Below are 12,079 nucleotides of genomic sequence, written 5' to 3'. Positions count from 1 at the left end.
TCTAACGAGCTGAAGGTGATGTACATGGTTTCCCCTTCTCCATTTTGTTCTTACAACAACCCTGTGAGGTAGGCTAGACTGTGAGAGACAGTGAATGGCCCAAGGTGAGCTTTATGGCTGAGTGAGGATTTGAACCTTGGTTTCTCAGGTCCCAGTCTGACACTAACCACACTGTAACATTTTATAACATGCCATTATAAGGAAATATTTCTGCACTTCAAAAAGGATTCTGGTTTTTATAACTGTTTCATAATTAACCATGTTAATAATATTATTTTATCAGTTATGCTGATATGGCACAAACTGCTCATAGCCAAAAGTGATGGAAATTCAGCTGTTCTAATTACTACCAAGGCAATGTGTTAAGATTTTTCACATGTTCAAACACATTACTGATTTTTACAGGTAAATGTTGGGAAAATGGATTCACCAATTGAGAAGTGGAATTTAATAATTGGTAATTTGGCCTTAAAACAGGTAAGGATTCATAAAAGCATCAAAATGTGTTTGCAAATGAACACATTCTTATCATAGAAACAAAACATGTTAGCAAAGCTGTTGAACACATACAATTTAAGCATTTTTAGGTGAAATTAATGTTTATATTATTTTGAAAGTTTAAATAATATTCAAATTGCACTTGAGTCAGACTTGAGTAATTATTTTCAAAGTTGTGTAACACTGTTCTTAAAATATAGCCTTGAACTGTTCTAAAATGAATATCTGGTTGTATTCCAAAATGTTTTTATCTGCTGTGGTCTTACACTATTTGTCTTTTTATGATAACTATTTGTTATATATGTTTTATACTGCAGTCTTTACCAAATTTACTAGGAAATAAACACCATTGAGCTGAGTAGGATTTACTTTTGTGTAAACATGCTTAGGATTGTATTGCACATACTTTTAATTTTGAAAGCTGATTTGTCCATAAACAGAAAAAATGGATAAAAATAATAAATCAACAAAATAAAAATAAAAATTCAATAAAAATTATAATGGCGCAGTTGGCTGTGCACAGTCTAACTCTGTCATTGCCCATTTTGAAAGTTGATGCTAAGGAGAGAGGTTCCAGAACAAAGAACCCATTTCTCATGAGTTTGAAGTAATGGACACTGGATGTTCTACCATTATCTTGATAGCTATTTGGATTTCCTGGCCACTAGTATAAATGTTATATATCAAGCTGTTTTTATGGAGGCAATTTTTCCTCATGCTAATTAAATTTTCTTTTTTCCTTTTATTTCTTTAGGTACAAGCAACTGTAGTTGGTTTCCTGGCAGCCGTGGCAGCTGTTATTTTGGGTTGGATTCCTGAGGGCAAATACCGTCTTGATCACTCAGTCCTCTTATGTTCTAGCAGTGTAGCAACAGCCTTCATAGCATCCCTTTTACAGGGTAAAAGAAACATTCTGTTATAAAAAAAATTTAAATGCAAAAACAATTAATTCTAAGTTGCAAATATTTTGCAGCCCAAAGGCGGCAGGCACAATGTTTAGACCAGTGGTCAGTTTCATTCAGCCTTTGTTCTAACCAGCCAGAAGTACATACATAGAAATTAAGGTATATTCCATAGAGTGCTGATTTTGCATTGAATAAGGGAATCTTTTCTTAATCATTGTGATATCTACAATTAGCACTCTTAGGCTGTTGAGCTAGTGGAGGCATCTGCTCATGGAAAAGGAGGGGAGGCAATTGGGGAACCATCCAAAACAGATTTTCAGGGGGTGCTGGGGGCTGTCAGGGAGAGGGAGCATTGGTAAAAAAAAAAACCCTCCCTTCCTCTTTTGTGAACAAATACTTCCCTCTGGATCAAAAGCCCTTCCACTCACACCAGGGTATGAATTATATATCACTCAAAATTTTAATTCATTGTGGTACAGGTTCTTTAATGTTTGGTGCACTATTCTCTTTTGACCCTGGGCCTTTAGACTTTGATCTTCCCAACTCCCTGACATCAGTTGTGATCTCAAAGGGTTTTTAAAGAAAATCCATTGACATTAATGCAGCTAAGTTAGTTATGTCCAGTAATAATAATAATAATAATAATAATAATAATAATAATAATAATAAATTTATTTTTTGTGTCGCCTATCTAGCCGAAGCCACTCTAGGCGACATACACATTAAAATGCAGTAAAATACAATGTAATACAAAATAAAATACAATGCAGTCAACACTAATGTAGCAGTATAAAACCATGTAGGGCAATCAATAACAATTATAAAACAATCACAGAAACATTAGCCCACCCCGGAGATCCCAAAGGCCTGTCCAAAGAGCCAAGTTTTCAAGGCTCGGCGAAATGTATCCAGGGAAGGGACATGGCGAAGATCGAACGGGAGGGAGTTCCAGAGAGTGGGGGCCGCCACTGAAAATGCCCTCTCTCTAGTCCCCACCAACCTAGCTGTTTTTGTTGGTGGGACTGAGAGAAGGCCCTGCGTGGCTTATCTAGTCGGGTGGCTTAATTTGTGGTACTGGAGGTGCTCCTTCAGGTAAACTGGACCGAAACCGTATAGGGATTTAAAGGTTAACACCAACACCTTGAATTGGGCCCAGAAAACAACTGGAAGCCAGTGTAGATGAAATAACACTGGTGTGATGTGATCACGGCGGCGGTTGTTTGTAAGCAAACGAGCCGCCGCATTCTGCACCAGTTGTAATTTCCGGACCGTTTTCAAGGGTAACCCCACGTAGAGCGCATTGCAGTAGTCTAATCGAGAGGTGACCAGGGCATGTACCACCAGTGGGAGCTGATGGATAGGGAGGTAGGGTTGCAGCCTCCATATGAGGTGTAGTTGATACCAAGCTGCCCGGCTCACTGCCGAAATCTGAGCCTCCATGGACAGCTTGGAATCAAGAACAACCCCAAGGCTACGGACCTGATCCTTCAGGGGTAGACTCACCCCATTAAGCTTCAGGTCAACAACACCCAACCTTCCCCTGTCACCCACAAGTAGCACCTCGGTCTTGTCAGGATTGAGCTTCAGCCTGTTCCTTCCCATCCACCCACTCATTCCAGGCACTTGGACAAGGTCTCCACAGCCGACTCCGGTGAGGATTTAAAAGAGAGATAGAGCTGCGCATCATCAGCATATTGGTGACACCGCAGCCCAAAACTCCTGATGATAGCTCCCAGCAGTTTTATATAGATGTTAAATATCATGGGAGAATAATTTCAATGGGTCCACTCTGACTGTGACTAGGATTGGATACCCCCCATTTGATAGGACATTATTTTTGTTATATACATGTAGTACAAGTAGAGAAAAAAGAGAGTTTTATCTGAACCTGCCAACGCTCTTATTTGAGATGAAAATATTTGCTGTTTCAGGAAGTGGGTCAATAGAATAGTATTTTCTACCTGGAGAACAGCCCATCATCATCATCATAATAAAATTTTATTTCTGAGTCGCCTATCTGGCCGAGTTAACGGCCACTCTAGGCGACGTACAACATACAGTAAAATACAATAAAATCAATGAGGACCACAATTCATCTAAAACCCCACTCTTCAGATTAATGACCACATTAAAACTAACCGATCCCAGAGATCCCATAGGCCTGCCTGAACAGCCAGGTCTTCAGGGCCCGGCGGAAACCTATCAGGGAGGGGGCATGGCGAAGGTCGAAAGGAAGGGAATTCCAGAGGGTGGGGGCCACAATCGAAAATGCCCTCTCTCTAGTCTGCACCAGTTTCGCTGTTTTAACTGGTGGGACCAAGAGAAGGCCTTGTGTGGCTGATCTTGTCAGGCGGCATAATTGGTGATGCTGGAGGCGCTCCTTCAGATAAACTGGGCCGAAACCGTATAGGGCTTTAAAGGTCAGCACCAACACCTTGAATTGGGCCCGGTAAGCAACTGGTAGCTAGTGTAGGTCTACTAACACCGGTGTAACATGATCACGGCGACGGCTGTTGTTAATCAACCGTGCCACCGCGTTCTGTATCAATTGTAATTTCCGGACCGTTTTCAAGGGTAACCCCACGTTCAGATGGGAAATACCACCACCTAGTGTCAGCAGGCAGGAATCGTATGTTTTTTGAGGAAGTAGCAATCCTCGCGAGACCCCAGACCATTCCTGCCTCCTGCATTTGGGTGGATTGTTTTCTCCTCGTTACTGCTGAGTAGCTTTGTTTGTCTATCTTTTCTAACTTTTATCCTATTTTTTAATTTTCTACCATCTATCTCTGCCCTCTCCCTTTTCCCTCAGCCTGTGTGCCCTGCTCTGGGGAGCAGCAGCGTGTGTGTCACCGAGCCTCGCTGAGGGCTAGTTTTTCTTCCCCTCCTTTTTCCCTCAGGCCACCTTCCCTGCTCTGTGGAGCGGCAGCATGTGTGCCAGTCAGCCTCACTGAGGGAAAGTGTTCTCTCTCTCTCGTGCCCAGTGGAGCAGCAATGCGAGTGCCAACCAGCCTCATCAAGGGCTAGTTTTTTTCCTCTATCATGAGGACTTATTTTTTCTGTTTCCCTCAGACCACCTCACCTGATCTGTGGAGCAGCAACGCGAGGCATCTCTCTGGCAACATGAGGCTTTTTTCTTTCAACCATGCAGAGTCCGCCATATTTGGTGGTAGTGCAGTTGCCACCTTTTGTTTTTTCTTGTTTTGAGTATGGGCTTCCTTGGGGGTTTCCTGTTTTCCCCTCAGGCAGCCTGCCCTGTTGCATGGAGCAGCAGCACTACGGTCTCTTTTTCTAAAGCTGTGGTGATTTTTTAAAGCAACAGAGAGGCTGGTGCCATTTTGAGGGTAGCGTGCCTGCCGCCTTTTTTGTGTGCCTTCACCCTTTTTCTTGACCTCTCAGAGATTATCTTCTGTCACCCTCTCTATACCACTTGCTTACCTCACTGGTTGGTGAAGTCCTAATTGTTAATATATATATATCCTCCTTTTATTACCTCTCACCCTTTCCTGATCCACTGCAGGGAAAGTTTGTTGTGGGACCGAATTAGTGTCCATATTCACTCCAACATAGAGGTCATTTGAAATACGTTACCTCCACACCCCCAACCAGTGTGTGTGAGTTGAGCAGTCTGTATCATATGCTTCCTCTGCACCCCCCACCCGTGTGTGTGAGTTGAGCTGTGCTGTCATGGTGGATATATCTCTTGTTGTTGAGATCCAGGATAGGAAAAGTGGCACAGTCATGCCAGATGCTGCCAATGACATATCTGTTCCAGATGCACAGTCCTCCGCCTCTGTCGCACATCCCTCTAAAGTGTCTGCTTCAACTTCCACATTACAGCACAAAAAGACCCTTAAAAAGAAAAAGCATTTCAAAGCTGCCTCTCATGTTCACGCTACAGAGAGTGTACAGCATAAGGCCAGCAAGAAAACTGAAACTGCACGGCATAAAACAAATGATAAACCTCTTCAGACACAAATGCAGACTGTTACCAGGGCGTCTAAGAGAGCACTGTACATCGGTGTGCCAGAACATCCTATTGCTGGTAAACAATGTGCTGAACATCATCTGTCTGTGCCTGTGCCTCAGTCATCTGTCGGGGGCCCTAACCCACCTCCATCTCCTTCAGGTCCTCAAATTTTGCAATTAACCCTGAAGCTCTAGCCCAACTCAAAGACGCCCTTTTGGAAGTGTTTTCAAATGAATTAGTGCAGCAGCCTCCTCAGGGACCTCTATTTGCAAAGTCACACTGCTGGCAAATACTATTCCACATTCCAACCACCGCCTCAATGCGCACATATGGCCAGTGGTCATTCTTCAGAGGAGGAAGACCACAGAGATCCTGACCCTTTCATGACTTCTATATCCCTGGGTTGACTCACTATCCAATCCAAAGGCTGTGGGGCTGGACTATCCTGACCCCTTACTGGAGCCTGGTAGCGATGAAGGAGAGCGGAGTGATGGGGCCATTGTGAAAGAACCTTCGTCTCATAGACTCTTCCAACCAGCATATTATGTGCCTCTACTTTGTAAACCTTTAGAGGTCTTGAACTCAAATTAAGCTGTTGGAGATCCAACTGCAGTTCCAGAACCCACCAAAAGTGTGTCTGTTTTAAAAGAGCCCACCCCCTCAGCCCGTCATATACCAGTCATGGGACCTTTCAAGAAGCTCACCAGCATGGAATGGGAGGCACCTCTACGTTCCAAACGTATTCTAGCAATGGCTAGCAAAATTTACAATCTTGACCCCACTTTCATGGATGTTTTAAAAGTCCCTGGAGTGGATCAACCTATTTCTACTCTAGTATCTCAATCTCTGCTGCCCAAGGAAGGGGATGTGCAGTTCAGAGACGCTTCCGAATGGCGCCTGGGTTTTGCTCTGCACAAGTCGTATGAGACATCTGCCCTGGTCCTCAGGGCAGCATGTGCAGCTTCTGTTTTCTCTAGAGCAGCTATGGTTTGGCTCGATGAGCTGGACGAACCCCATCCGGAGCACATTTGTAAGACTCTGCTGAAACTGTACCGTACGGCAGCTTTTGTATCTGATGCCACGTTAGATTCTGTTCAGTTCTCTGCACGCTCCTTGGTGACTGGAGTGGTGGCACACAGAACCCTCTGGCTCAGTCACTGGGATGCAGACAAAATGGCAAGGGCAAATTTTTCCACCGCACCTTACATGGATCATAAACTTTTCGGGGATGATGCCCTGAAAGAGGTCCCAGTCAACCCCAAAGAAAAGAGGAAGCCTGTCTTGCTAACTAATTGTCGTGAGGACAGATGACCCTTCAAAAGATATGTCCCCTACTCCGTGCCCGCTACTTCTTATCAGTCAGCCTTTCGCTCCTTTTGAGGGGCCAGAAGACAGGTTCAGGGTTGCGATTTTCACTCCAACCACTCCTACTGGAACAAGTCACAGTTTCAAGGCAGACAACGATCTCACTCTGGAGGAAGATTTGCCAATTCCTCCGCTTCCTCCAGGGGAGGCAGACAGCAGCATCAGAGACAGTATTGACACTCTTCTCCTACTGGTTGGGGGTCGCCTTCAGCATTTCACTGCAGTATGGAGGCAACATGTCACAGACCAGTGGGTGCAGGACTCAATGTAGTCAGGTTACCAGATTGAGTTGTTGGCTCCCTCTCTCACCCAATTTGTTCTTTCCCCAGTTTCCAGTTCAGTCACCAAGAGACGGATAGTGCAAGAGGCCATAGATCACCTACTCCATATTCAGGCCATCGAAGAGGTACCTTTCAAAGACTGCTTCGCAGGGGTGTACTCCTTTTTCTTTGTGGTACCCAAACGAGACAAGTCGTGGAGAGCCATATTGGATCTCAGATTCCTTAATCAGTATGTCAAGTATCGAAAATTCCGAATGGAATCCCTGTCATCCATCAAAGAAGCACTACAGTCCCAGGACTTCCTTGCTTCAGTAGATTTAAAGGAGGAGTATCTCCATGTCCCGATCCATCTGGATCACAGGAAGTACCTACCTTTTGCATACAGCCATCATCATCTGCTACTGGGCTCTACCATTCGGTCTCTCGTCCACACTAAGGATCTTCACAAAAATTCTGGTCACCCTGGTGGCACACCTCCGTCTCCAGGGGGTCCATATTTATCCTTACCTAGATGACCTATTGGTTCGGTTGGAAACACCACAGAAGGCACAAACAGACATCCAGTTAACTCTGACAGTGTTAAAGTCTCATGGCTTCCTCATCAATGCCAAGAAGAGCCATTTGTCGCCCACTTGGCATATTCAACATCTCAGGGCACTCATCGATACATGCAGGTCAACAATCTCTTTGTCCCTGGAGAAGGTCTGTAATGTTGCATCTACGGTGGCTGCTCTTTGTTCCTCCCCCTTGGCGGATCTAATGGCCATGGCCAAAGTCCTTGGCCTTCTGATTTCTATAATACAGATCACTCCTTGGGCTCGGCATCACACCAGGGCCTTGCACTGGACTCTACTGCCTTTACAGGAAGAGATTGCAGCCAGTATTCACCATTCTGTTCATTTACCACACTCCCTCTGGTTGTCTCTCAGGTGGTGGACGGTGCGTGTGAATCTCCAGAGGGGAGTACCATTCAGGGACCCTCCATGGACTGTTGTGACAACAGATGCCAGCCTGTTGGACTGGGGCGGCCATTGCCTGGCCAACTACATTCAAGGACAGTGGTCGGATCAAGAAGCTCACCACAGTATCAACTGGCTAGAGCTTCAGGCAGAAAGCCTTGCTATCCAGCACTTCACCATCAAGTTCAACCTCCTTCATGCTCTGTTGCGCACTGACAATACTACTGTGAAGGCACACTTCAACAAGCAAGGGGGTACGCGCTCTCGAAGCCTGCAACTCGAGACTGCCTCTTTCTTCAGCTGGGTGGTGTCAGGCCCAGGATGGGACTCAGGAACCAGGCTTGTGGTTGAAAGCAATTCAGTTTTTATTAAGGTAATATCCAAACATAGACTGCGCCTTCTCATGAAGCAACACAAAGTTACAGGTCCTGCGACGTGGAAGAAAGTTGACAGAGCAAGGGACCGCTTTCCCGCCTGTCCCTTAAGAGGGGGGCAAACGGGTGCGAAGCCTTTAGCTCCTCCTTACCGGACCCTCGGTCACCACCCTCCTGCCCCCCTTCCTTTCCTGTCTTTTTAACTGTATTTGCGTACGTGGCGATGGGGGAAGCACGGGCCCCTCCTCTTCTGAAGTCTCTGACTCTGGGATGGGGGGAAGAGGGGGGTCAAGCTTCAAACTGTCTTGCAATCTCTCGCCGCTTTTCTCTGGCTCAGGAGGCAGTGTGGGAACTTCAAGGGAAGACTCCAGTTCTGTGAGACCGTCAAGGTCTCCGTTGCTATGCAACGCTATCTCTGGAATTTCCTCTCCTTCTCCAGTCTGCTCTAACGAACTGGGCCCCTCCTCCTCCGTTTCTGAATCCTCATACCCCCAACCTGGCACCTGGACGTCTGACCCCCTGACATCATCCCCTCTCCCATGCTGTGCCCCCCCTCCTGACTGGCTTGGGGCGATGGGGAAACCGTCGGTGAAAAAGTTTTACCAAATCTGGAGCGTGCACATCAGTTTCAGCTTCCCAAGATCTGTCTGCCGGCCCATAGCCCTTCCAGTGAATCAAATACTGCAATTTGTTACGCCTCATTCGGGAGTCCAGGATTTCTTCCACTTCAAACTCAGTTTGCTCATTCACTATTAACGGAGCCCCTGGAGGCTCCTCTGGCTGCAATTTGCTGGGGGGGGCTGCTTTTATTAACAAGGATCGATGAAACACAGGGTGTATTTTAAACGTGTCTGGTAGCTTTAGTCGATAAGCCACGGGATTAATTTGAGCCTCTATTTCAAAGGGCCCCACCCTTTTGTCCTGTAATTTCCTACATTTGCCCGGCATCTGAAGGAAACAAGTGGACAGCCATACCTGATCTCCTGGTTGAAGGGGGGGGGCTCCCTCCTGTGCAGATCAGCAGCTTGCTTGTACTCCGTCTTGGCTTCATTTAGCTGCTGTTTCAATGTCTGTTGAACGGCCTGTAACTCCTTCAGATAATCTTCTGTGGCCGGCACCAGCACCCCTTCTGAGCTGCTTGGGAAGGCTTTAGGATGAAATCCATAATTAGCGAAGAACGGGGTTTGCTTAGTGCTGGAGTGCAAGGAGTGGGGCCCTGTCTCTCTCCAGCTGCAAAAGCAGCAGCTGCTGAAGGGGCCAGAGACCATCTACCTGTGTGAGTTTCTGCAAGACCTGCTCCCTGCATTTCTGGCTGATTTCCACCTGGCCTGGAAGGGCGGGGCCCTGTCTCTCTCCAGCTGCAAAAGCAGCAACTGCTGAAGGGGCCAGAGACCATCTACCTGTGTGAGTTTCTGCAAGACCTGCTCCCTGCATTTCTGGCTGATTTCCACCTGGCCTGGAAGGGTGGGGCCCTGTCTCTCTCCAGCTACAAAAGCAGCAACTGCTGAAGGGGCCAGAGACCATCTACCTGTGTGAGTTTCTGCAAGACCTGCTCCCTGCATTTCTGGCTGATTTCCACCTGGCCTGGAAGGGTGGGGCCCTGTCTCTCTCCAGCTACAAAAGCAGCAACTGCTGAAGGGGCCAGAGACCGTGTGTGTGTATGTGTGCGTGAACCTGCTGCTCGGGATGTCTATAGACTACTGGGGTTTTGTTTAGTATTATATGTTATATTTTACTCTATGTTATATTTTAGTCTATGTTATATTTTAGTCTATGTACGCCGCCTAGAGTGGCCGTTAATTCGGCCATATAGGCGGCCTAGAAATAAAATTTTATTATTATTATTATTATTAGGCAAACTCTGCAAAGTGCAAATATGACACCCAGTCAGTCTGTTGATAGGACACATAACAACGTAAATATCTTTCCAAAACAGCGTTCAGGCGTTCCGTCTGACCGTCCGTCTGGGGATGATGAGCTGAAGAGAGTTTTAGCTCCGTCTGCAACTGTTTCCACATTGCTCTCCAAAATTTAGCTGTGAACTGAGTTCCTCGATCCGAGACTACACTGTTTGGCAATCCATGCAACCGGTAGATTTCCCTGATGAATAACTTGGCTGTTTCTTTTGCCTCTAAGGCCCCTGAACAAGGGAGAAAATGCGCCATTTTGGTGAGTAAATCGACCACTACCAGGATGGCTGTCATTCCTTGTGACTTTGGTAGATCAGTTATAAAATCCATGGAAAGGTCCTTCCAGGGTGCGTTTGGGACAGGTAGCGGTTGTAACAGCCCGGCTGGCTTTCCTGTTTGTGTTTTCACCTGCACATAGACAGAACAGGATTTTACATAGTTCTCAATGTCTCGACGCATTTTAGGCCACCAAAAGTCCTTGGCCACGTTCTGAATGGTTTTATAAATACCAAAGTGCCCCGCGGTGATGGAGTCATGGCACTGACGTAGGACTCTGAGTCTTAATTCTCCTTCTGGTACATACCTGGCTGCTTTGAACCATAACAGCCCATCTCGCCAGTGGAAACTTACTTCTGGATCTTGATCTTGTCCCGCCTCCTGAATATATCGTTGCAGGTCTGCATCTGCCTGTTGTGCCCTTTTTAGTTCTTCTTCCCATGAAGGCTGACATGATCCCAACATTAATTTCTCCGGCGGGATCACGTATTGAGGCTGGTCATCGTATCCACTTCCTTGGAATTGTGGTTGTCTGGATAAGGCGTCTGCTCTCTGGTTTTTAGCTTGGGCATGATAAGTAATCTTGAAGTTGAACCTAGTGAAGAACTGGGACCACCTTATCTGTCTCTGGTTCAGCTTCCTGGCTGTTTGCAGGCTTTCCAGGTTCTTGTGGTCGGAGCGCACTTCAATCTGATAAGAGGCCCCCTCCAAGTATTGTCTCCAATTCTCAAAAGAATCCTTGATGGCTAGTAGTTCCTTCTCCCAAACTGTATAGTTCTTCTCTGCAGGCTTTAACTTTCTAGAGAAGTACGCGCAGGGGTGCAGCTCCTTCCCTTCTTGGTCTAATTGCAGAAGGACCCCACCGATGGCAAAATCCGAAGCATCGGCTTCCACGACGAAGGGGCGGGTTGGATCGGCGAAGCGCAGAATGGGCTCAGTAGCAAATCTTCTTTTCAGCTCCTCAAAGGCGTTTGTGGCGTTCTCTGTCCATTGGAATTTCTTCTTTCCCCTTAAACAGTCAGTCAGGGGGGCTGTTAATTTGGAGAACCCTGGAATGAACTTTCTGTAGTAATTGGCAAACCCTAGAAAACGTTGTACATCCTTTTTGGTGACAGGTTGACCCCAGTCCAGTATACAACTCACTTTCCCTGGGTCCATCTCCACTCCCCCCGCTGAGATTTGGTACCCAAGGAAGTCCAGAGACTTGAGGTCAAATCCACATTTCTCTAGCTTAGCATACAGATGATTTTCTCTCAGTCTCCTCAACACAGTTTTTACGTGCTGGTCATGGTCTTCTTGATTCTTTGAGAACACTAGGATATCATCCAAGTAACAAATTACATACGTGTCCAACAGGTCTCTAAACACATCGTTCATGAACTTTTGAAACACGCCTGGACTCCCCGAAAGTCCGAACGGCATGACCTAATTTTCAAACTGACCGTAAGAAGTCAGAAATCCTGTTTTCCATTCATGTCCCTCCTTCATCCTGACCAGATTGTACGCTCCTCTTAAATCCAACTTCGTGAAGATTTTTGCTGAGC

General features: G+C 46.2%; 1 protein-coding gene across 2 annotated transcripts in view; it reads left to right on the top strand.

Annotated features, from left to right (window-relative positions):
- The window catches only part of SLC41A2 (solute carrier family 41 member 2), a 63,027-nt gene that overhangs the window by 19,801 nt on the left and 31,147 nt on the right, over positions 1 to 12,079 (top strand). For both annotated transcript variants that reach the window (XM_061638908.1, XM_061638907.1), the window contains 2 exons: positions 406 to 477; positions 1,253 to 1,397. In XM_061638908.1, the coding sequence (XP_061494892.1) occupies positions 406 to 477; positions 1,253 to 1,397 (217 nt within the window). The remainder of the gene's footprint in view (positions 1 to 405; positions 478 to 1,252; positions 1,398 to 12,079) is intronic.

Source organism: Rhineura floridana, chromosome 8 (genome assembly GCF_030035675.1).
Source record: "Rhineura floridana isolate rRhiFlo1 chromosome 8, rRhiFlo1.hap2, whole genome shotgun sequence".
Lineage (NCBI taxonomy): Eukaryota > Metazoa > Chordata > Lepidosauria > Squamata > Rhineuridae > Rhineura > Rhineura floridana.
Note: the sequence above shows the minus strand (reverse complement) of the source record. Positions and strands in the feature narration are given on the sequence as shown.